Genomic DNA, 25,109 nt, shown 5'->3' on the forward strand with positions numbered 1-25,109 from the left:
AAGAGAGAAAAAGACTTGAATTTCTAAAATCAGAAAGGAAAGTGAAGACATTACTACTGACTGTACAGAAATAAAAAGAATTATAAAAGAGTGTTGTGAGAAACTGTATGCCAACAAATTGGATAACCTACATGGAGTAGACAAATTCCTAGGAATACAAAACCTAGCAACACTGAAAAATGAAGAAATAGAAAATCTGATTATATCTATGACTAATAAGCAAATTGAATCAGTAATCAAAAATCTGACAAAGAAAAGCCTAGCATCTGATGTTTTCACTGGGGAGTTCTACCAAACATTTAAAGAAGAACTAGCACCAATCCTCAAACTTTTTCAAAAAATTGAAAAGGAGGAAACATTTTCCAACTCATTCTATGAGGTGAGCATTTCCATGATACCAAAGCTAGACAGACACTCTCTGAAAAAAAAAAAATTCCAGACCAACATCCCTTATGAACACTGATGTAACAAGAATCTTCAACAAAATACTAGGAAACCAAATTTACCAGGATGTTAAAAAGATTATATGAACATTATAACCAAGGGGGATATATTTCTAGAATTCAAGGATGGTTCAATATATGAAACTAGATATATGTAATACACTCCATTGACAGAATGAAGAAAACAAACCCACATGATGATTTCAATTGATGCAGATAAAGCATTTGACAAAATTCAACACTCTTTCATGATAAAAACACTCAACTAACTAGGAACAGGACACTTTCTCAACATAATAAAAGCCATATGTGAAAGACCTACAGTGAACATCATATTCAATGATGCAAGAATTAAAACTTTTTCTTTAATATCACAAAAAAGGCCAGGACACTTGCTTTTGCCACTTCTATTCAACATAGTACTGAGAGTTCTAGACATAACAATTATAAGACAGAGAAATAAAGACATTAAATTAGAAAAGAGGAAATAAGATTATCTCTTCACAGAATATATGATCTTGTAATGTAGAAAACCTTAAAGATTTCACAAAAAATTGTTAGAACTAATAAACAAATTCAGCATATTAGCAGAATACAAAATCAATGCAAAACCAGTTTCATTTCTATACATTAAAAATGCATAGTCTGAAAAGAAAATTAAGAAAATAACTCCATTTACAATAGCATCAAAAAGAATAAAGTATTAGGAATCAACCTAACCAAGGCAGTAAAAGAAATATATAATGACAACTAAAAATATTCTGAAAAAAAAATGAAAGAAGACATGTATAAAATGGAAGATATTCCATGGCTTGGAAGACCTACTATTATTAAAATATCACTATGACCCCAAACAATCTAAAGATGCAATAAATCCCTATAAAAATCCCAATATTTTTGCAAATATAGAAAAATCCATCCTAAAATTCATACAGAATCTCAAGGAAGCTTGAATACCCAAAACAATCTTGAAAAAGAACAAAATTGAAGGACTCGCACTTCCTGGTTTCAAAACTAACTACAAAGCTACAGAAATCAAACAGTGTGGCACTGGCATAAAGACAGACATAGAGACAAATGGCAAAGAATAGGGAGCCAAAAAGCTAACCCTTGACTATTTGGTCAAATGATTTTTAAGAAGGATGCCAAGACTATTCAATGTGAAAAGAACAGTTTTTCAACAAATGGTGCTTGGAAAACAATATATACATATAAAAGAATGAAGTCAAACCCTTGCCTAATACCATATATAAAAATTAACTCAAAATGATCAAAGATCTAAACGTAAGAGCTAAAACTGTAAAAAGTTTAGGAAAAAAACATAGGGCAAAAGAGTCACAATATTGATTTTGGCAGTAATTTCTTCGATATGACATCAAAAGCACAGGTAACAAAAGTAAAAATAGATATATTAAACATCATTAAAACTAAAAACATCTGTGCATTAAAGGAAACTATCAACAGAGTAAAAATGCAACCTACAGAAGGGTAGAAAATATTTGCAATTGATATATTTGATAAGTGATTAATATATGGAATATATAGAGAACTCCTTAAACTCAACAATAAAAAAAGCAAAACACCACAATTCCAAAATAGACAAAAGACTTGAATAGGCATTTTTCTAAAGAAGATATATGAATGACCAATAAACCAATGAAAAGATGCTCAATATCACTAATCACTAGGAAAATGCCAATCAAAATCAGAATAGGATATCCTTTACAATGACTACTATAAAAAATAAAATAGTAAATCTTGGCGAGAATGTAGAAAAATTGGAACCCTTCTGCACTGTTAATGGAAATGTAAAATGGTATAGCCACTGGGGAAACTGAAAGTAGAATTACCACGTGATTCAGCCATTTTGCTTCATTTGTATACCCAAAAGAATTTAAAGCAAGATCCCCAACATATATTTTTACACCCATGTTTGTAGCAACATTATTCACAATAGCTAAAATGTGGAAGCAATCCAAGCATCCACTGACAGATGAATGAATAAACAAAATAAGGTATACACATACAATGAAATATTATTCAGACTTAAAAATGAAGAACATTCTGACACATGCTACAACATAAATGAACCTTAAGGCCATTATGCTAAGTAAAATAAAACAATGACAAAAAGACAAATACTGTATGATTCTAATTATATAAAATACCTAGCACAGTCAAAATCATAGAGACAGAAAGCAGAGCAGTGGTTTCCAGGTATGGGAGGAGAGTACAGAGGAGTTATTGCTTATTAACATAGAGTTTCAGTTTTGCAAGATGAAAAAAGTTCTGGAGGTGGATGGTAGTGATTGTTGCACAATGTTATGAATATACTTAATATCACTGAATTGTAAACTTAAAAATGATTAAGGTGGTAAACTTATTTTATGTGCATTTTACCCCAATAAATATTGAAAAAATGCTAATGGACTGGTGAAGAAAGGGACTGGCATTTGGAGTCAAACAATATTAACTGTGGATCCATGTTCTACATTTGTTTTTGAAATCTTAGACTTTATTCTGCTTTCTAAAAAACCCTTAAAAATTTTATATTTTTATAAGATTATATATTTTTAAATCTTTTTTAATGGAATTTTTAAAAAATTATAAAAAATACACAACTATTTTTCAATCAATTTAATTTTTGTTTCACATGATTTAAAATAAAACAGTACAGATATTTCATATGAAAATCTAACATTTGAATGAATTAGAAATGGATTTGTGCTTTTAAGTTTTTAGTTAGCATATTGTTCTAGATTTTTACTTGTGTAGTTGGCTTATCTTCTACATTTTAAATAATTAAGTAATAGGTCAATTATGCTACTTAATTAGAAATGTAGTAGAAGTTTTATATTAGATTACATACGATTTACACATGGAATTAAAGAACATGAAAAGCTTGGGCCATTTTCAACCAATGGCCAGGTAAAACTCAAGAGTAAATGTGGCCCAAATATTATCTTTTACTGACAAAATAAGTGAGAATAAATGTGATAATACTTATTTCATGATATATATGATTGATTTTTAAAAATCATGGTCCTTAGAGGAAAACATAGGCAGAACACTCTATGACATCCATCAAAGCAAGATCCTTTTTGACCCACCTCCTAGAATCATGGAAGTAAAAATCAAAAATAAACAAATGGGACCTAATGAAACTGAAAAGCTTTTGCACAGCAAAAGAAACCATAAACAAGACAAGAAGACAACCCTCAGAATGGGAGAAAATACTCGCCAACGAAGCAACAGACAAAGGATTAATCTCCAAAATATACAAGCAGCTCAGACAGCTTAATACCAAAAAAGCAAATAACCCAATCCACAAATGGACAGACCTAAATAGACATTTCTCCAAAGAAGACATACAGATGGCCAACAAACACATGAAAAGATGCTCAACATCGTTAATCATTAGAGAAATGCAAGTCAAAGCCACAATGAGGTATCACCTCACACTGGTCAGAATGGCCATCATCACAAAATCTAGAAACAAAAAATGTTGGAGAGGGTGTGGAGAAAAGGGACCTCTCTTGCACTGCTGGTGGAAATGAAAGTTGGTACAGCCACTTTAGAAAACAATTTGGAGGTTCCTTAAAAAACTAAAAATGGAACTACCATATGATCCAGTAATCCCACTCCTGGGCATATACCCAGAGAAAACCATAATCCAAAAAGAAACAGGTACCATAATGTTTATTGCAGCACTATTTACAATAGCCAGGACATGGAAGCAACCTAATTGCTTATCAACAGATGAATGGATAAAGAAGATGTGACATATATATATAATGGAATATTACTCAGCCATAAAAAGGAATGAAATGGAGCTATATGTAATGAGGTGGATAGACCTAGAGTCTGTCATACAGAGTGAAGTGAGCCAGAAAGCGAAAAACAAACACTGTATGCTAACTCATATATACAGAATCTAAAAAAAAAAAAAAAAAATGGTACAGATGAACCCAGTGACAGCAAGAATAAGGATGCAGATGCAGAGAATGGACTGGAGGACATGGGGTTGGGGGGGTGGGGGACGAAGGGGAAGCTGGGATGACGTGAGAGAGTAGCATAGACATATATACACTACCAACTGTAAAATAGATAGCTAGTGGGAAATTGCTGTATAGCAAAGGTAGATCAACTTGATGATGGGTGATGCCTTAGAGGGCCAGGACAGGGAGGGTGGGAGGAAGTCGCAGGAGGGAGGGGATATGGGGAAAAAAAAAAATCATGGTCTTCAATATTTTCCTAAGCACTTTTCCAATCAATAGGTTAAATCAAAAGATGAAAAACACAGAAAATCACAGATGATTGTCACATAAACTGTTGTTACCACACAGCTGTCACATCAATGTCAATAAAAAGTACAAAAGTATAAATAACAGAAGTAGAGCTTTAATGACATAGAAATCTGAAAAAAGTTTTATGAACTAAGTTGTATGGCATACTTAAAACAGTTTTATTGATAATGCCAATAATATTTTATTTGCAATGACCATGATATTTTTATTTTTTCAGTAAAAATGTAGGAGTTTTGGGAATATTCACTATGGGGATTTATTACTTAGTCCATTAATATTGTAAAATGTGTCCAAAGGAATATTTTATTTTAAATTGAACTTTATTGATTCAGAAATTCTGTAATTTCTAAACAGGGCTAACAGCCTTTTAAAGTAATATTAATGTCAAAATATGAATATAAATTCAGTAAGGATATTATCATTTATTTTGTCTATATAAATTATATGTTCAGATTTATTCATTGATTTCACAGTTATGAGATTGAATAATAATTTAACTAAGGTGTGTCAGAACTATAAATAATATTGTAAGTCAATTTCTGACCTACATTATTTTTATAACATTTTTTTGTGCTCAGAAATTCAATGGAATGCTGTCAGGTTAATTGCCCTAACTTTGAGTAACATTCCAAAGCTTTATACTGACAGGTGTACCTATCCTCTGTTAACTATATATCTCAGGGCCATTTAAGCCTTTAACTATTATTAATTGTGGCTGTTAGATTTACATATTATCATATAAAGCTCGTATCAAGTAGTTTTCCCTCAACTTAGATTTCTCATCACTTATCCTTCTAAGCATATACTCTGAAGTCATTTCTCAATTTAAAATAAAGGAAGAAAATGACAGGTTCTGTGGTTTTGATGGATTATGTTGTGCTATATGACTTATGGCATTATACTATCCTTCAGCTCTCTCCTACATTATTTTGAGCTCAAGCCTAAATTAGTGTTCTGATTTTGATACTTAAATATTAAATTCATTTCAATTAAGTAATTTACCTGGTTTGAATATGATGCATTTTGTTTTTATTCAATTCCTAATAATATAAAGGGCATATAGATTGATTTTGTCTTTTCATCTTTCTTCTCTTTTTCTATACAATTTCTGAGCATCCTCTGCATTTTTCTCAGTTTGTTGTATGCCTTCAGTTGAAATTAATAGGATATTCTGGAGCTGGGAAATAATTTATCACTCTACCATTCTGAATTAGGTAATGATATTTGTCTCTATTTTTCATTTCCCTAAAAAATAGTCATCTATGAATAGACTCTGTGTCCACTATTTTAAGACAGTTTTCTTTTCTATCCTACTTCTTAAGTGGGATCTAAACCATCACATAGCTCATGTAGATGCAGAAGAGAAATGACATTAAGATATCAAATCCTTTATGGCTTGAGTCCTGATGCTAAAGATTATAAGATGCCAGGGTCTCACAAGGAGGTGAGGGTGGAGGAGTTAAAGGACAAGGGGAAAGGCTGCAGTGGCCTATTGATTTCTGTCTCTTTTGATAGGGTTTCTTCCCTCTATCCTATACCTCCACCTTCCCTGACATGTAATGCTTGTCATTATGACATGCAACATGGGGTTAATGTTAGGAAAACAGCGGAAGTCTTTCAGAGCCTAAAAGTTTTATTATTATTAAGCAAGGTGATTCTGGACACAGAAACATTCTACATTTATTTTGAAAATTCTTACAGGAAAGCAGTGTGACAAGGTAGAAAGCCTATGATGTATTAAGTTTCTCAGGCTCAGTCCTGGGCATTTTTGCTAATCTCTCTCTGCTATCCTAAAAGATACTATTTATTTACTTGACTTTAAATAACATCTTAATGTTGGTGACTTAAAATTCATGACTGCAGCTTGAAACTCCCCTTCAGAATTTAGGCAGACATAGCTACTTTTCTACTCGAACCTTCCTTTGTTATAAGAATCTCAAACTTATCCACTGTAAACATGAACTGCTGATTTCTCTCCTGAATCTTTCTTCTACATTTTATCTTCTTCACCTCAGTAATGGCAAAGCACGTCATTTAGTGACTGGGACAAGTCAGAAACCTAGGGGTTAAGTCACTTCCCTTACTCACCCATCCCCCCATGACCATCTCTAACCCATCACCACGTTCTATCAGCTTTACCTCCAAAGTTTGTCCAAATGCATATTATTCACTTCTCTCCACCTCCACTGCCTCCTTTGGAGTCCAATCATGCACTTCCATAGCAGCCCCATCAGTGATCTCCGCACTGTCACTCCTAACCATCTCCAATTCTTTTCCTACATAGTTGGCAGAGTGATCTTTTCCAAATGTAAATGAGATCAGAACACTCTCTCCTGCTTGAAATCAATCAGCCTTCATTTAAACTTGGAACAAAATTCAAACTCTTTCATGTGGCACCTGTCTGTATTTCTATCTTCTTCTCTCCATTTAACATCCATCACTGGTCACTCTGCTCCTCTTACACCTCATTTCAGATTCTTCCTAAAATTTGCAAAGTATTTCCTGCCTTCAGGGCCTTCCTACAAATCATTCCTTGTTATCTGTTTACCTGGCTGACTTTTCCTCATATTTTAGGTCTCATCTGTCACTTCAAGAGGCCATCCCTATAGGCTCTGCCAGTTATTCTGTTCCATTCTCTTTTCCTTCATTTCATGACATTCAAAATTTGTTACAACATAATTTTTTGCATTTACTTGCATTGTGTCTGGCTGCCACGTTGAACTATCAACTATAAGTTTTATGAAGGGCAAGACATGTTAGTTTCATTACAGCGGCTATCACATGCAGATGCTGTGTAAGAAAAATGTATTAACTAAAAGATACGGTGGTCTTATATTCCTGTCCTAGTACTAAACATGCATACTTTTTTCCCTTTATCAAATGGATTCCAAAGCAGGGCATATTGATGGGGAGGAAAAAAAAAGGCTCCTTCCTTAAAATCTGTCAATATGATAAGCATGTAGTCTAGGAGATCTAATATATGTACCTGAGATCAAGTATTGTGACTTTGCAAAAGTCAAAAACATTCTTCATTCTTCATGTGTAAAATGAGAATACCTGTTTGACCAGCAAACCCTACAGTGTGTTATAAAAATCTAAAGTGATAATGTGCAGAGATGTATCTTGTACTGCAAGATATACAGAAATCTGAAGAACTATTTCCCTGGGGCTAATTGTCAATTTGAAAATATGCAGGTTTATTGTAGGTACCCATCTTCTGTCTCATTTTCCTACAGAATTCATCTATAGTTTCAGACACCAGATATCTAAAGCTTACTATAACAGTTTGTAAAGTCTCTGAATGAGAGTGAGGGAGGGGATCTAGTAAATACTCTGGTAATCTTTGAGTTTTATTCATGTATGTATTAGTGCATACATCTTGTGACTCTTATGATCCAGGGAGATGGATTTGCCTGTAGCTGATTTTGGAGGTCCAAGGCATTACTTTTATCTTTAAACAAGCCTGAAGTGAACTTTCATATATCACCATCTAGTGGTGACCAGTAGAAAGAGCAAAAGCCCCATGAAGGCCTGTCATCTATGGGTTATATAACAACACCCTACTTTAGACTGTGTCAGTGACTGTTTGAAATATCTTGCTGTTCAAGTTGTGTTTACCATTTGCTGACTATATTTAAGTACTGTATAAAGGGTAACTCTCTTTAGAAATCTCTATAGAATGCCAGCCAATTTTGCTGATGCAATGGTGCATTTGAATTGTGCATTTCCTTATTTTCCTCAGTAGCATCTGAGAACTTTATCATTTAAAAGAAAAATATAAAACTAAATGTTCAGATTTTTTATATAGAGATAATATCCAGTGTTGAGCTTTTGTCCAGTAGAGATGACATTTGTACTGACACAGCCATACTTTCTCAGTTGGTCTATTTTTTGTTTTCAAAGCAAGTGTCTGAGGCCATGAAGTAGAGGACAATAAAATAACCTACACTATGTATATAAAAGAGAGCCATCATTAAGTGAGTATCTCATCTGGTTAGCAACCTTATACACACAGTCTCACAATAACCCACAGGAAGGTGTTTTGACTGCAATTGCAGAGATAATAAACTCGATTCAGAAAAGTTAAGTAACTACCTAAGATTATACAGCAAATAAATCATACAAATCTATTACTGCCAGAGGACTACTTTTTAACGGAACCACTCTGCCTGAAACTTTGGCAGTAACAGTCCTGAGCTCTATAAGGGCAATTTTCCTTCAAAAAAAAATTATCTTTTGCTAGAAGCGATCTTGCCTGAAATGTTTAAGAAATTATGCCTCCCTGTGGCCCACTGCAGCCAACAACTGACTGATCTAGGGGCACAAAGCTTGGAGCCTGTGCCGCCAGGTCAGACAGCACTACAGACACTACCATGTTAATCACAACCCAGAGCTCCCCATGGGTCAGGCTGAAGCTAGATGTGAGCTGAAACCTCACCACTGCTTGGCTTCAGTCCTTTGCCTGTGCTGCTTCCCTCACTCCACCATACGTTTCTCTGAAGGTCACTCCCTTGCATTAGAATCTTTGTCTCACAGTTCAAGGTCTTCTTTTGGAGGAATCTGATGTAAAACAGAAGCTTACTGCAGTTTCACTACTTATTTTAAAAAATGTATCATGGCAACAGAGCAAAAATCTTTTAGAGGTACAATTTGGCAAGCAGAGTATTTTGCTTACCCATGGGTCCTTGTTAAAGAGAAGAAACATCACATGAAAAAAAATGCAAAGAAAACAAAACCATCCCAAATGGTATAAAATATTAGACCTGTCTCTTCGGAAAAGTTAAAAAATATATATAAAGGTTTGTACAATGCCACTAAATGCAATAAAGAGAACAAACTATAGTGCATGATAAAAAGAGAAGAAAACAGCTTTTGGTAGAATACATTACAAAAATATAGCGAAATGTAGCTAAATAAACTGTGCAAACAAAATACTATTTTCTCTTTGATTTTTGCCCTTGGGCATTTAATAGGAAAAAAAAAACCTCCATCTCTCCTTAAGAAATACAAAATGGAGTGCTTTACCAAATCGTAAAGTAACTCAGTAGCAAATTTAACATTATTCATTATTTCACACAGGCATTATTTTCTTAAAGCAAGAGGAAAAAAAGAAACATTAAAGTAGAGCAGTGAAAGAGAAAATGACTACTTTGTTCTATACACATCAATCATTTATGTTTTTCACCTTTACCCTAGTTCTGTCTTTTCAAAGTCAAGTCCAAGGACTCATTCAGAGTCCTTGAATAAGAGCATATTGGAGGGACTTCCCTAGTGGTCCAGTGGTTAACACTCTGTGCTCCCAATGCAGGGAGCCTGGGTTCGATTCTGGTCAGGGAACTAGATCCCGCAGGCCACAACTAAGACCTAGCACAGCCAAATAAATAAATACATAAATATTTTTTAAAAAAAAGAACATATTGGAATTGAAGCTCAGGAACCTGCACATTAGAAGCATTTTAAATCCTTTAATTTACACAGTTATATGTCAACTATATCTCAACAAAGCTGGGGGTGTGGTAGGAGGGGGGAAAGGCACTTTAAGCAATAGTCTTCGAAATCAGTCTATATGTACCCTTGGGAATCCCAAGAATTTCCTGTGGGTACATGGATGCATAGGCACATAGCTATATGATAATCGTTCCTAGAATCTCCACTTCTACACGAACTCCTTCTTAGAATTGGTTCACACCACTCACAGCATCTTGGCTTTTCCTTTCCAACTTCCCTTTTTTCAGTCATTTTTTTCCTAATTTGTTGAAGAGAAGTATGGTACTGCCCCAGGTACAACCAAGTCAGTTATGCCAAACCAAGAGACAAGTAGAAAGTGGATGGCTCCTAATGGAAGAGTCTTACAGGGGAAGCAAAGAGAGCTTTGACAAGATACTGAAGATGGCTGTGCCTTTTTCCCTGCCACCAAAATCTCAGGGCAAGGTCTAATTTTTCTTTTTTATCTATCTATCTATCTATCTATCTATCTATCTATCTATCTATCTATCTACCTATCTATTTTACCTTCTTGTCTAGAATTCAGAAGAGATGATCTTAAGAATGGATATCACATTTTTATTTGAATTGTTAATGAAGGATAATAACTGATAATGGCTGATTGATTTGATAATAAAGACTTTTTTTACCATTTACCACAAACATGGCAATTTAATTGAATAATTGTAGTTGCAGCTATCAGCGTCTGGCAAAAATATATTTTATAGCACAAATATAATATACCACATGTTGGAGATATCCTTTGTGACTACTTAATTTTATGAAACAATTTTAGATATCAACTTTCTAAGAGAATATTTATTAGTTTTCAAAATGTTCACACATACATGAGGAAAAAAAACTGATGCACATTGCTCTAAGATTTTCAAACCATATCTTCTAGATAAATTTCAAAGCAAACAATACAACCTGGCAAATGAGGAAGACAGGAAGGCCTATAAAGGTCCCAGTCATATTTCTTTTTAATTTTTACTATCTACCTTTAGTCTGAGAGAAGTACCAGAGAGTCTTCCTATTGAGACAGACACAGAGAAAAGACCTAGAGAAAAGACCTGGAGAAAATTCCAGTGACACTGTGCTATAAATGTTTAGAGAGTGACCGATTGCATATATCTACATGCACAGATCAAGGTAGGAAAAAAAATAATGTAAAACAGGGAAACAGAAGATAATTTCAGGATAGGGTGGTCATTTTGAAGGTCGGTTTACTCAAATAAAATTCTTAATCATTCTATTATTTCCAACTATAAAATCTGAATTTGTGAAAATTCTAAGTGGCATTATTTAGTTCTTCAAGGGAATTTCTGGTAGTTCCAATAATTCAAAACATAAACTATGTTAGCTCAATTTTTGATAGAAAGAGAAACATCTACTTTAAATAGTCACATAAATTAATATACATGTAGAGGAGGTAACTGCATAATTAAGTTGAGTTTTTAAAAGAACCTCTTAAAAACCTCTCTCTTCCCTGGAGTATTTTCAATCACTCTATCAAAATATCATGGAGAAAAAAATTTTAAAAAGATGTTTATGCATTCAATATAGAAAATTCATATTTAGCATTTGCTGTTTTTGTGACAGTCTCCTAGGATCACATTTCACTGTAGTCTTAAAAAAATTCTCCAATTCAAGCTTATATTTTAAAATGTGCAAAATTTCACAGGTAGAGTAGAGGATTTTATCCGAAGACAAGAAACACTGTTTACATGACTGGCATTGAAAATGGTTATCAAAAAATTCTCAGCAACGTAACTTGTAGCTTGAGAAATCATGAATGTCCTAGAAAAGACCATGATAACCTTAGCTGACGTGAAAAATAAAAGATGCAGTGTTTCATGGCTTTTGTGATTTCTTTTTTAAATGTGAACCACATGTTTTATAAAAATTTCTTTTCGTCTTCTGTTCTCAAAAGCCAGCTATCCCATTATTATCCCATATTAGTTCCATTCGCTGACTTGACGAGTAAAGGCCTGGTGGTCAGATGCAAATTCTGCTTTCTGATGTTAATCTAACAAGAAGAATAGCTGTGCGTCTGTCATTCGCCTGCTGAAAGCTTGGAGGAGTCACGGAGAATCATTGTGAGAGGTACTGCACAAATCTAAGCAATACGAGGCAATTATATGAATTGATTTGTTAGTTCTGAAAGTGAAAAGTCATATGACTAAAAGAGAAGGAGCCATGATTTTTGTGTAAAGATTTGGGCTCTTGCTTGGTCAAGAGATGTTGTTACATATAAAATGCTACTCATTTTCTCCTAAATCACACCCAGACTTTCAAAACCTGCTTATAAATGAAGCACAGAGAGAAATGAACAATCCCACATTTGAATCGATGAGTGATTACCATGAAATTAGTGGATGACTCTGATATGAGTAAAAGACAAGTTACAAGGATAGCTTTGTTATTCAAGCTGTGTGGGATTAATTGTATTAACAGATTTTCACATGTGAACAATGTTGACTAACAGGAGTTCAATATTCCTAAAATTAGTATTCGGGACCACAGCAGGTAAATATAAGGCTAAGGAGAGACTTAGAGGTTAAGCTACGTTGCCTCTGAAGACTGAACAATTACATTTGCAAAGAGGTTGAATTTTTATGAATATGAAAAAATATTCTATGTGGATTAGGTACCAAAGAATGTTTAGTTTTTGAAATGTTAAGAAATCCAGATATCTGAGTTCAATAAGCCCCTTGTATTCTGAAATATGGAATTTAAATTGTTTTGGTATTTGATTTGAAAAATCAGAGATAATTAAAATAACTGCATCTAGACTTAATTTTCAGATGTTGCATTATGGTTGTGCCTAAATGAAAACCAACTACTGGGGACACATACTTTGTTGCATGGTGCTTGGCACACAGTATATACTTGATAAAAATGTGTTGAGTGACTGAACACACAATGTCTTTGAAAGACTATACGGAACAAGGGACAAGAATAAGTCTCCCTATAGATCCTCATTAAACTTTCAAATACACTTAATGGCATGTCTAATTAGTGCTTTACTGGCAGTGTCTTGCAAATTTTAATTGCAGACGTTCATTCTCCAGCTTTAGTGAACCAGTTTCACATGGTCAAGTCAGAGGTTGAGCTAGGTGAGAGGTAGCTATTCAGGGAGAAGTGGAGGCACAAAAAGGAATGATCTGGGCAGAGACAGTAAGGCAGACACTCTGACTTGTTCAGTGTCTCATAACTACAGCTTCTTATGGCTCAGAAGGAGTTGCTAGAGTAGAGTCTCAGCCTTCAAAGTCATATGTTCTAAAGGTCTCTCCAATCTGAAAATTGAGAAAAATGCACTTTGATAATAAAATGGAAGAGGTGGGGAAATAGAAAATAGCTCAAAATACGACTTTGTATAAAAGTTTAGAAACTATATTATTTGCATTTTTTTTCTTATTACATTTTTTTTTTTTGTCCAGCAGGAAAATGGCAGGTAGGGGAGGCTGGGAGATATGGAGTCATAAGAGTAATGTGAAAGAAACAGACAGCTAAGATTTGGTTAGGCAGATTTGTCTTAATCTGAGGTTCTATTATTTATTGTGTCAGACATTGTTGTCTACGTGACAATGGCCAACTCTCTTCTTCCTGGTTGCCTCCTGCTATAGACGATGGAAGAGACTCTTTTCCAGTTTCTCTTGTAAGTACGGGAGGCATATTGTTTATATCTGGCCAATGGAATATAAACTTAAATTGCTGAAAAATTTTGGAAAAGTTCTTGCTTTATGATAAAAGGGGCAAATATTTGTTGAATGAATGATGGGTGGATGGATGAGTGCTTAGGTTTCATAATCAGAACAAATGATATGATTGAATTGCCAAGATTCTGCCCCCACGCCCATTATGGAGTGATTTAAAACACCAACATGTCAATATAAAACACTGATAACTTAAATCATAATACCTACCTCTCATCTGCTAAGCAGCTTAGTCAAGGTCAAGGAATAATTGAGAGGTATTTAAAACAAGAGTCTTATGCATTAAAATAGAAATATATTGGAACTTTGTGTGTTTGTGGGGATGTATATTGATGCATGCACATTCATTTAAGGTATAACTACTTTATATCCATACATTGTCCCATCATAGTGGTTCCTAGGAGAATAAACTTTGACAATCTGTCCCTTCTATTGAAACTATTTGCATATTGCATAAACTCCTGTATTGAGCTTTTCCCATCCCCTAAGGGACAACTCTATTTTGGCAACTCTTAATACAGTAAGTCAATTTAGCATTCATTCCCTCCATCTATCCCCACTCTTCCAGCTGGCATATATGATGTAATGTTACTGCAATGGGAGGGAAACTGTGTGGTTCTTGACCACTGTTATTCCTCCATGGTAGCATATACTGATTCATCTGAGTCATTTAACTCCCTGGTCATATAATTTGTACTAGTTTACTAAATCATTTCATAATCATTGCTTCACATTGGTCTCAATCTCCAGTAACATGTTTTTGTCCTTTCTTAGACTCTCTTCTTTTCTCCCCAGCCCATGGATTCTTTATTTAGCTTAGATGAAAGAAAATCCCCAAGTTATTAGATTCTCAAACATCTTTCTCTTACACTTGGACCATGGACTTAAACTTGAAAGTTGAGATGCTTTATTCTCTGGCTTCACCATGAGCTATGATGACTCCTGTGGCCGTAGAGAGCTCACTGAGAACAGTTCTATGGGGAAAGACAGTGTGATGGGGTGAAGGTGACATGGAATTCTCTGACTAATACCTGACAATGTCATTCCACAATTTACGCAATGAAGTTTTTTAAAAGAATTAATCCTTTTTCAGCTCATATTCATTAATTTATTAATCTAATTTTTGTTTTTTGAACATTGACTATTTTATATCTGTCTGGTATCATGCTAGGTATGTCTGAATAGAGTGCTGAAGAAGACAGACAAGGCCTCTGCCTTAATAGAACTCACAATGTAGTTGGGGAGAGGGACTGTAAATAAATAGCAAATAGAAAAAGAAGATTATAAAGTAAACAGATAGAAACAGAAAAATGTAAAATTTGACATGAAGGAATAAACAGATTGCAGGCTAATCGTGTTGCTCACGGTGTTGTGGGGCTACTCTAAACATAAAGAATGGTCAGGTCCCGCTGCCCTCTGATTTCCATATAACTCTACATCTGTCTCGGGCAGCCTTTTGTCTCTTAGTTCTGGATTAAATAGGCAATTTTGGTTAGGTCTCCACTAATTTGCTCTCCCTCCATCCTACAAATTTTGCTTGCTCTGTGAAAACTTCTTAGACCTCTCCAATTCAGGCAGAGCACCCCATTCTTTGGAATAAAATAATATATGTGCTCTTTCTATATTTGTGTTAACGTTTAAGGAAAAATGTAATGTCTCTGGTTCTTCTATCATCTCATCTCATTTACCTCCTCAACCTTTCTGTAAACTCTTTTTATCAGATAGGAATTAAGTTAGGGACCTTGAATATAGTTAGATTTGTTTGTGCTCCTATGTTTTGTTCTTTTTCTTATTTTGCCCCAAATTAGTATTCTCATTTCCAAATGCAAAGTATGTCCACTCAGTAATTAAGAAACAAGCTTTTCCACAATAACCATAAGTTATCAGGTGCATATTATGTAGCAGGAATTGTACTCACTAATTTACATAAAATTTCTCATTTTATGCACAGAAGAACATTATGAGAGAGGCAGACCCCAGCTCAGAAAGGTTATTTTCTTGAACTGTCTGTACATGCTGGATTATAGTCGAATGTGCTTAGAAAGCAGGGCTGCCTCTACAATGAGCACTTTTTGAAGCATTTTTCAGCCTTTGCATAAGTCAATTTTGTGTGTGTGCAAACCTACCTTAACTGTCAGTCAGTTATGCATGTTAACTTTTTTAATCTTTAAGTATAACTAATTATTGATGTTAATAAGCAATGTGATTCTAAAAGGTCCAGCTGCCACTTGTTTTTATATCCACAGCAATATTCTAAACGCAAAAGCAAAAATTAATTTTTTTAGAGACTTGAAATCATAATTTCTGTTTTGTCATTAAATTACTTAAATTTTACGGATGGCTTTCTATTGGAGTGAAAATTCATTTTACAGAGGCCTATCTCCCTAGGAACTCAACAACTAAAAAGCAAAAACAATTGAAAACTTTTGGTTTTCAGTGATAAAAGTGATTTGTTGAATTATATGGCAATAATTATACTTATAAATCCTGCTATGAGATCAGTCAGCCATTTGCTGCCCTTTAAAAGAAACCAAAATTGCTGACAGATGTCTGCTAGCTATCATGCAATAAGATTTTTATCAAATTATGCCCTTTCATTTTTGTCTCTGAAACTGGTTGCAAATTTACCCTTAAGAAATGTACAAGTAATGTGCAACCAATAGCTGGCCTTATAATGTACTGCAGTTCTTCCTGAGAATATTGTGGGGTAAAAAAGAAATGCTTACATTTTTGCTGTTATGTAAGGCAAAAGAAATGAATCTAAATATTAATCTGTTATGGGTAAACCCAGCTATTCCAAATATTTAATAGTAAACTATCAGTGATGATTAGCAATTATAGAGAGACTATGTTGAGTGGTTACTATTATCAATAAAACCTGAAAAGCTTTCAACTAACTTTATATTTTTGTGACATAAATAACACTTGGTAGCTTTTAATATCAGATAATTATGATCAAATTTTATTTAAATGATATACTAGGAATCATTCATTTTATTATCTAGATAAAAGAAACATAGGAAGATGTTTACCATGTGTGAAAGTGAAAGAAAGAACAAAACAGAACACTAGCATATTTATTTTATGTGACATGTGGTTGGCAAACCAGTGCTGTAATATCCATTCTTTAGATATTACTAGAACACTTGATTCAGTCTTGGTTTCAATATATCACATTAACACACATATTATAAATCTGTATCCTTACCACTTACACAATTATGTAGCAGCTGTGAAAAGACTGAAAGTAAAAAACAAAAGAACAAAAAAACCTAACCTTTTGACTCAGGAGTTTTTCCTCTTATCACGAAATACATATATGTAATGCGTGTCTGTCATCTTATAGCGCTTACATTGAGCAGAAGAAAGAATTACAAAAAAGGCTTATTATCTTTTAATCTTGGTTGTATAATGCACACATTAGTCTACCCGTTAAATAGTCTGTTAATTATTCACATCTATTTTAGACTACACTGCCTGAAAAGACATAGACCATATTTGTGAATGTCCAGTGTACTATCAACATATTTACTTTTAAAATGAAGAAACTGATTATGTGTAGTCTCAAAAATATAAGAATAACAAAATAAGCAAACTCCTGAAAACTACAAAGTTTATTATTTAGTGTAAAATACATCTAGAATCTCCATTTTTTTCCCCTCCTTCTTTTGCTATTGTTTTTTCACCTCCAGCAAAAGGTAGAAAGGAGAAAGAGAAAGAGATGAACTGTTCATTTTACTCCATCTAGTGGAAAATATATAGACGATTAAAGACCATGCAACTTCTTAGATAATATGGGGTTCAAGTCATCCTTGCATTCTTTGTTGTCAAAGAGTTTGTGTGTATAGGAGTATGTGCGTGTTGGTGGCAGGTGGGATTTAATAGCATGCAGTTGTGATTTTAATGGCCATCTCATGACAAACCAGTATCAGTTTTACTAAATATGAAGTTACATATAAAAGCACCAGAGACTATAATACCTAATCACCTATATAGTTGGAGAATAATTCAGAGGGACATTGGGAATTCACCAAGCAGATTGTGCTCAAGTTTATATGTTTTAAACACATATTGCAGGAAGAATGAAGCAGGCCTGACATTTATGCATATTTCATAGTATTTAGGGGATTTGTCCAGAGCGGAATGGGAATTTTTTTGTTCTAATCCTCCTTTCTCATATGATGCCACAGTGATCTGCAGTGCGTCAATACGTAATAGATGCAGTATTCTCAGTTAAAAGAACAGCTGATCGTAAAAATTATGCAGAACCAACAATTAGTAGGTAGTCCTGTTGTGATCCCTGGAATAGCATTCAGAGTTCATGTATTCCCAAGATAAGTTTCAATAAGCTATAAATAGATTATGCTGTCCTTCCAATTTAATTACCAACAAATTCCTTCTGAGAAATCAGCATTCACGCTTCCTCTAAATGACAAGTTAATGCAGTAAGAACGAGGTAGCAATCAGAAACCAACATGCACTGTAGTATATAGAATAATCGCTAAAGTAAAGCAAAGAATTCTGGATACTCAGAGGCAGACTGACCAACCACATATTACTGTAATAAGGTACAAATTGTGAATGGTGTCTTTGCAGTGTGGGCCCTGATGGCGGTTCTTAGTTCCTAAAGAACTTTTCTGGAATAATTAATAATTCAGGCTGAATGCAAATTTCTAATATTGTGCTAGGGCAAAATGACTTTTGATCTTTGCCTAATCTAAACTCAAACAAAACGTACCTGGAGCCATTTTGGCCTTGAATGGATTTCATTTAAAAAATTGTTTTCTCTCCGTGGAAGTCATCCTCGATTCGTTTAGTTAACAGCTGTACTAAGGATACAAGTATTCCGTTTTATTAAAAAGTAAAGATGATTTCTGGCTAATTTTACTTACTGAGCTTTAGTTTATGTTTTCCAACCAAATTCAGAAATAATTTCAGAAAAAAAAGAACAAGTGAGGTTGCTAATCCTAAGTGGCCTAGTAATATGTGAATTACTCTAACTCAATTATGTAATTTTCTGGAATATAATAAAAACTGTTTAATTCTAGGTAAATGGAACCTTTCTCATCAATCACAGTGTTCCTTATGACTTCAAATTAAGTTGAAATTGAAATATACCAGTTTTATGTGGTTGATAAATACCAGTTCGCTTACTGCTGCTGATAAACTCAGCGTCACAGGTTTGTGTAATATTTTGTGATATCGTCCATGAGAAAGCCACGAATCCATCCAAGGACATTCATAATATACCTATTCTGTGGAGGGCACTGTCTATCAGAGTCATTTTATTTTACCTCTTGAGTTAACCAGAGCCACCTTTGCTAGTTCTGTAATAAATAACCCAGTTTGGAAAGAATGGAAAGAAGTGAAGAGAAGATGAGAGGCCATTTTACAGAGAAAGGTGTTTTGAAATCATGGAGCAGTTCTTCATGGAAGAGGAACTGCTCCTCCGGGAAAAGAGGTGGCTACAAACAGATGGTCTTTACTAAGTAAAATTGACAGGTCTACAGGTAACAAGTTGGCTTCTATAAAAGAGGCAGTTTATCTACTGAGGTTTCAGCACTACTGGGCCTAATTATTCCTGACATATTGCCCATTTTGTACGCTCACAATATTATGGCCAAATAGGAAAAAATAATTATACAAACTGGTAGCACAAAACTCAAAGGAAACAATGCAAGCTATAAAAACATTACCAGAGAATGGGTTCTTTTTGAATGCAGGTCCATCTGTTACTTCTAATTTTGCAAATGGTGAAGACCAAATGCTATTACAACAAATTCCTAGGGACTAGATTCTTTTTTTTTTTTTCCCTTTGGCTCTTATACATTTAACTTTTGTTTTAGTAAAAGTTTTTAGAATAAGCAAGTGATCAGAGCTTAGAAATATTTTCATTATTCAGATACTATAGCTGTAATATTTTATTGTGTATTTAGTTTTGTTGTTTGTTTTGGTGGAAGTGTAGGAAGGAAAGTGTAGTAGGTGATCTTAGTTCGAAAAAAAAAATGTACATAGGACAAATGAAAACTTTATAAGCATTCCCCTATATGACAGACACAGTTGTGCTTTTATTTACATTTTACATATAATAAACAGCACTTCTAGAAGAAAGACTTTCAGAAGAATAACTTTCCAGAAAATGTTCCCTATTAATAAAATCATCAGAATATTTATGCAAGAAAGTTTAAGTTTAGATACTGGTCATTAGAAATTAGAAATATTTAATACTAAAAAAGCCTACATGTGCTATAAAACAAACTTGGCTGTAGGAGGATGAGTCAAAAATTATCCACACTCTGGTTATATTAAAACTTCTGTTGGCGGCACTTTTTTTTTTATAGTTTATTTTTTTATTTTTATTTTTTTTAATTTATTGGCTGTGTTGGGTCTTTGTAGCTGTGTTTGGGCTTTCTGTAGTTGTGAAGAGTGGGGTCTACAGAGCTGGGGCTACTCTTTGTTGTGGTGCATGGGCTTCTCATTACAGTGTCTTCTCTTGTTGCTGAGGCTTCTCATTGCAGTGGCTTTTCTTGTTGCTGAGCACAGGCTCTAGGCTCACGGGGTTCAGTAGTTGTGGTGTGTGGGCTCAGTAGTTGTGGCTTGCGGGCTTTAGAGCGCATGGTCAGTAGTTGTGGTGCATAGGCTTAGTTGCTCCGAGGCATGTGGGATTTTCCTGGACCAGGGATCAAACCCGAGTCCCCTGCAATGGCAGGTGGATTCTTAACCACTGCACCACCAGGAAGCCTGACTGCAGTGTCTTATCCGCGTTTTCCGTTCAAGGCTACTGGCTCCCCAGTCACTGCCGTGCAGGTGTGACCATGTTACATCAGTTCATTTGTAACTGCGGTAGGAGCAAAAATGGATGCCCCACTGTGATCTACATGAAAGAATAGCAGCATGCAGTGATTTATTTTTTGTGTCTGACAGTGTATCTGGTGCTGTTATTTATCAAAAACTTTGTGAGAAGTATGGAGAAAGTGTTTTGTCATGAAGAAGTGTTTATGAATGGATAGAGAAGTTCAAGGAAGGTGGCACAAGTATTAGCCATTAAGATGGAGCTGGATGCTTGTCCATGTCCATGGCTGATGACAACACTGAGCATACACGTGAAATGATTCTGTTGAATACACGAATGACAGTGGATTGTGTAGCAACTCATTTGCAAATCAGCCATGGCTCAAAGGTTCAACAATCAACAGTGCTCATTACAGTGAGATGCTTATTGAAGAGCTGAAGCCTAAACTTCGGATTAAATGCAGAGGACTGCTATCCAAGGGCTTTGTGATCTTGCATAACAATGCACGTCTGCACACTTCTGCCCACACTGTTGACACTCTGCAAAAACTTTGTTTTGAGGTATTATAAAGTATCCTCCCTATAGTCCTGATCTTGCCCCATTGGACTTTCACCTGTTTGGTCCCCTGAAAGCAGCCCTACGAGGACAAAGATTCACTTTGGATGAAGAAGTGAAGACAGCAGTGCATTCGTGGCTCACAGCTCAGCCTAAAACATTTTTTTAATGAGGGAATATGAAAGCTTGTTGACAGATGGACAAAGTGTATTGAAAAGCAAGGAGATGATGTTGAAAAATGATGTATTTGTCTCTTGTAAAAGTTAAAATAAATTCTACAGCCAGAGTGTGGATAATGTTTGACTTACCCTCATATATGCAACGTGACATACCTATAAGATATCTGTAAGCAACATATTTTCATGCATGACTCATATGACTCAGCCTCATTACTTTATAGACATTCAAAAGCAATGTGGACTTAAAGATCAACTTGAAAAACATTTTTTGATTCAACTCTGTTCACTCAAGAAATGTCTTGATCTTCTTCCTTGTTAGCAAGTTCTAGCTTTGGGATAAAACATACACATCCAGATGTTCCTTTAGCACAAGAGTGCTGAACCAGAGCCATATTATTTTCTCTTCAACCACTTGTGTATTAGCATCTGTTTCCAATTGTATATATGCAGTTTTCTACATCGATTACTATCACTTTCATTATTTCACAAACTACCTAATGTAGCAACCACAACACTCTTACATTCCAATTTCCTACATTGGTTTATTATAAAAATATACCACAGTGTTTGCAGAAACCCAATATCTTTGTCTAAAGAAAGATAATGTAGTCAAACAAGAATTTTTTATTCCAAAAATATCCTAATTAGATCTAATTAGATTAGACTAAAAAACCATTGTTTTAAAATAAGGTTTTTATGGGTAATAAAAATTAAATATGACCATTATAAAAAATTTAGAAAAGATAACCGCCTATGTTTCCTCAGTTTCTCCTTCTGCATGTGTGTATGCAAATATATATTTATATATATACACACAAATATATATTATATATACACAAATATAAATATATACTTAATACTTATATATTAAACATATATACTGAAGTATATATGATATATGCACTTTATATTATAGTATATATATTACACATGTTTCATACAATTTGGAGATACACACACATACCCCTATATCCTTTTTTTTTTTCACTTAAATTGATCTTGAACATTTCTCTATAACTAGGAAATTGTTAAGTCATATGAAATTTCTGCTTATAGGAAGAAGTTCACTGATTTTATGAATTATTATTAAACATCACTGTAATGTTAATTTGACACTAGAAGTATAATCAATAGTCAATAACCACAACATTAATATTTAGTCACACTATATATGCATCAACAGAAAGCAAATATACTTCCATAAGCAGCTTTTTCTTTTTGGACAAAAGACCTTCTTTTGGCATAATTCTTACCGTGTTTTCAATGATCTGACTTTCTGAGGTACAGAAGCTTCTGCTTTTCTTTAGGGCAGGCTGAGGGAGGAGCTCAAAAGCTGAAAGCTCAGTCTCTTCATGTTTTAGACTTTGCCACTGTGATTATAAACTTTTTAATCTAATTGTTATATGTAAACTAAATTATTATATGCAAGTGTCTCTGTTCTCAGATAGTTCCAGAATTCTTTCTGCTCTAACCATATCTATTTCAGCACAAGATCAGCTTCAGAGTAAACCCATAAACATTTACTGAGCACCCACAATAAACCAGGCACAACATCAGAGATGTGGAACACGAGGATGAACAAGTATCCCTTTCTTGGGGAGTTTACTTATGCAAGGGCGATGACATGCGAAACACAAGTTAATGCTAACGCAATCTGATGAGCGACAGAGATCGTACAAAGTGCGATAAGACACAGACAAAGAAGAAAGTTACTCTGCCGGAGAGATGGAGTTGAGGAGTAGAAGTGAAGGAATGATATTAGAAAAAGCACTATATGGGCCATCTTGCGTCCCCGCGTGTGTGAGCCTTATCTCAGCTGGTCTGCCCGAGACCCCCTGAGCGCCAACCCCAGTCCCCCACGCAGCCCCATTTCCGCTCCAACAAGATGAAAGAAACTATCATGAACCAGGAAAACCTTGCCAAACTGCAGGCACAAGTGCGCATTGGTGGGAAAGGAACTGCTCGCAGAAAGAAGAAGGTGGTTCATAGAACAGCCACAGCAGATGACAAAAAACTTCAGTTCTCTTTAAAGAAGTTAGGGGTAAATAATATCTCTGGTATTGAAGAGGTGAATATGTTCACGAACCAAGGAACAGTGATCCACTTTAACAACCCTAAAGTTCAGGCATCTCTGGCAGCAAACACTTTCACCATTACAGGCCATGCTGAGACAAAGCAGCTGACAGAAATGCTACCGAGCATCTTAAATCAGCTTGGCGCAGGCAGTCTGACCAGTGTAAGGAGACTGGTTGAAGCTCTGCGCAAACAATCTGTGGATGGAAAAGCATCACTCGCTACTGGAGAGGATGATGATGATGAAGTTCCAGCTCTTGTGGAGAATTTTGATGAGGCTTCCAAGAATGAAGCAAACTGAATTGAGTCAACTTCTGAAGAAGATAAATCTTGAAGAAGTTACTGGGAGCTGCTATTTTATATTATGATTGCTTTTTAAAATTTTGTTTATGGATCTGATAAAATCTAGATCTCTAATATTTTTAAGCCCAAGCCCCTGGACACTGCAGCTCTTTTCAGTTTTTGCTTATATACAATTCATTCTTTGCAGCTAATTAAAGCTGAAGAAGCCTGGGAATAAAGTTTGAAACAAAGATTAATAGAGTTCTTTGCTTAGTAAAAAAAAAAAAAAAAAAAAAAAGTGCTATATGAATAGGATATTAAAGAATATTAAAGAATGAATCAGGGTTTTCTAGGCAGAAAAGGGGAAGACAGGAATCTGCAGAGCAAAGATGTCAAACCCTGAGTAAAGCAATGGCTGGTAGAAAAGCAGTTCCCATTAAGGATTTAAAAGAAGGAAACTGCCATGATCAGGTCAGTCTTTTTAAAGACAATTCTAGGGGGAAAGTTTTTGTAGCTATTTCTCAAGCAAAGCAAAGCAAAGCAAAGCAAAGCAAAGCAAAGCAGCACTTGGTGGCTGTCCATATGTTAAGGAAAAGAAGTTTAAAAAAATTCAGGGGTTTTGAGTTCAGGCAATGGTGTGACAAGGAAGATGGTTTTAGACCTTATATAAATATAATAAGTTCACATGCTAGAAGTTGCCATTAACACGGTGTCATTCCAAACATTAACCTTAAAATTAGACCTTCATTAATTTTCCAATACTTGTTCCATATTTATGTGCATTCCTGGAGTTAGCACTTAGCCCTAATTAAAAACAAGAGAAATTTTGCTCATAATGTCTAGAAAAACTAGTGTAACTTCAAGGGAAAATAGTGTTTTTTTGGGCAAACTTCTCTTTTTATAAAAACATATAAACACACACACAATAAATTCCACTAGAGTCTCAGGGGAGAGCAAGCAAGCTCAGGAAGCTTAAAAAAGATTGACCATTACTGTACTTCTATTGTAATATGAGACACTTGAAGAAAGATTCAGGAGAAGATTGTCTTATTGAGCTCCCAAAGGAAAAGAATGGACAAACTGTACATTCTTTGGAATCAAAAGAAAAGGAGAAGAATCTTTTTGTTAGCTTACCTTTTAAAAATCCACAAAATTATAGGGTTATTTCACTTTCTTTGTGCATAGATGGAAGAGACATTTGCTAAAATAAACCTTTGAAAGACAACTTAGTAGCCTACTTCGAAAACTACATCTACAGGGTAGAGTGAAATGAT

The 25,109-nt window shown here is 34.6% G+C and overlaps 2 protein-coding genes across 2 annotated transcripts in view; one reads left to right on the forward strand and one right to left on the reverse strand.

The window, feature by feature from the left end:
- SPAG16 (sperm associated antigen 16) overlaps positions 1-25,109 on the reverse strand; it is a 939,339-nt gene that overhangs the window by 225,515 nt on the left and 688,715 nt on the right. The gene's annotated exons all lie outside the window — the stretch shown is intronic.
- LOC130858930 (transcription factor BTF3-like) lies at positions 23,318-24,033 on the forward strand. The gene has a single exon (XM_057746095.1). It carries the CDS (start codon positions 23,366-23,368, stop codon positions 23,852-23,854), a length of 489 nt encoding a protein of 162 aa, XP_057602078.1. The 5' UTR covers positions 23,318-23,365; the 3' UTR covers positions 23,855-24,033.

Source organism: Hippopotamus amphibius, chromosome 8 (assembly GCF_030028045.1).
Source record: "Hippopotamus amphibius kiboko isolate mHipAmp2 chromosome 8, mHipAmp2.hap2, whole genome shotgun sequence".
Taxonomy (NCBI): domain Eukaryota; kingdom Metazoa; phylum Chordata; class Mammalia; order Artiodactyla; family Hippopotamidae; genus Hippopotamus; species Hippopotamus amphibius.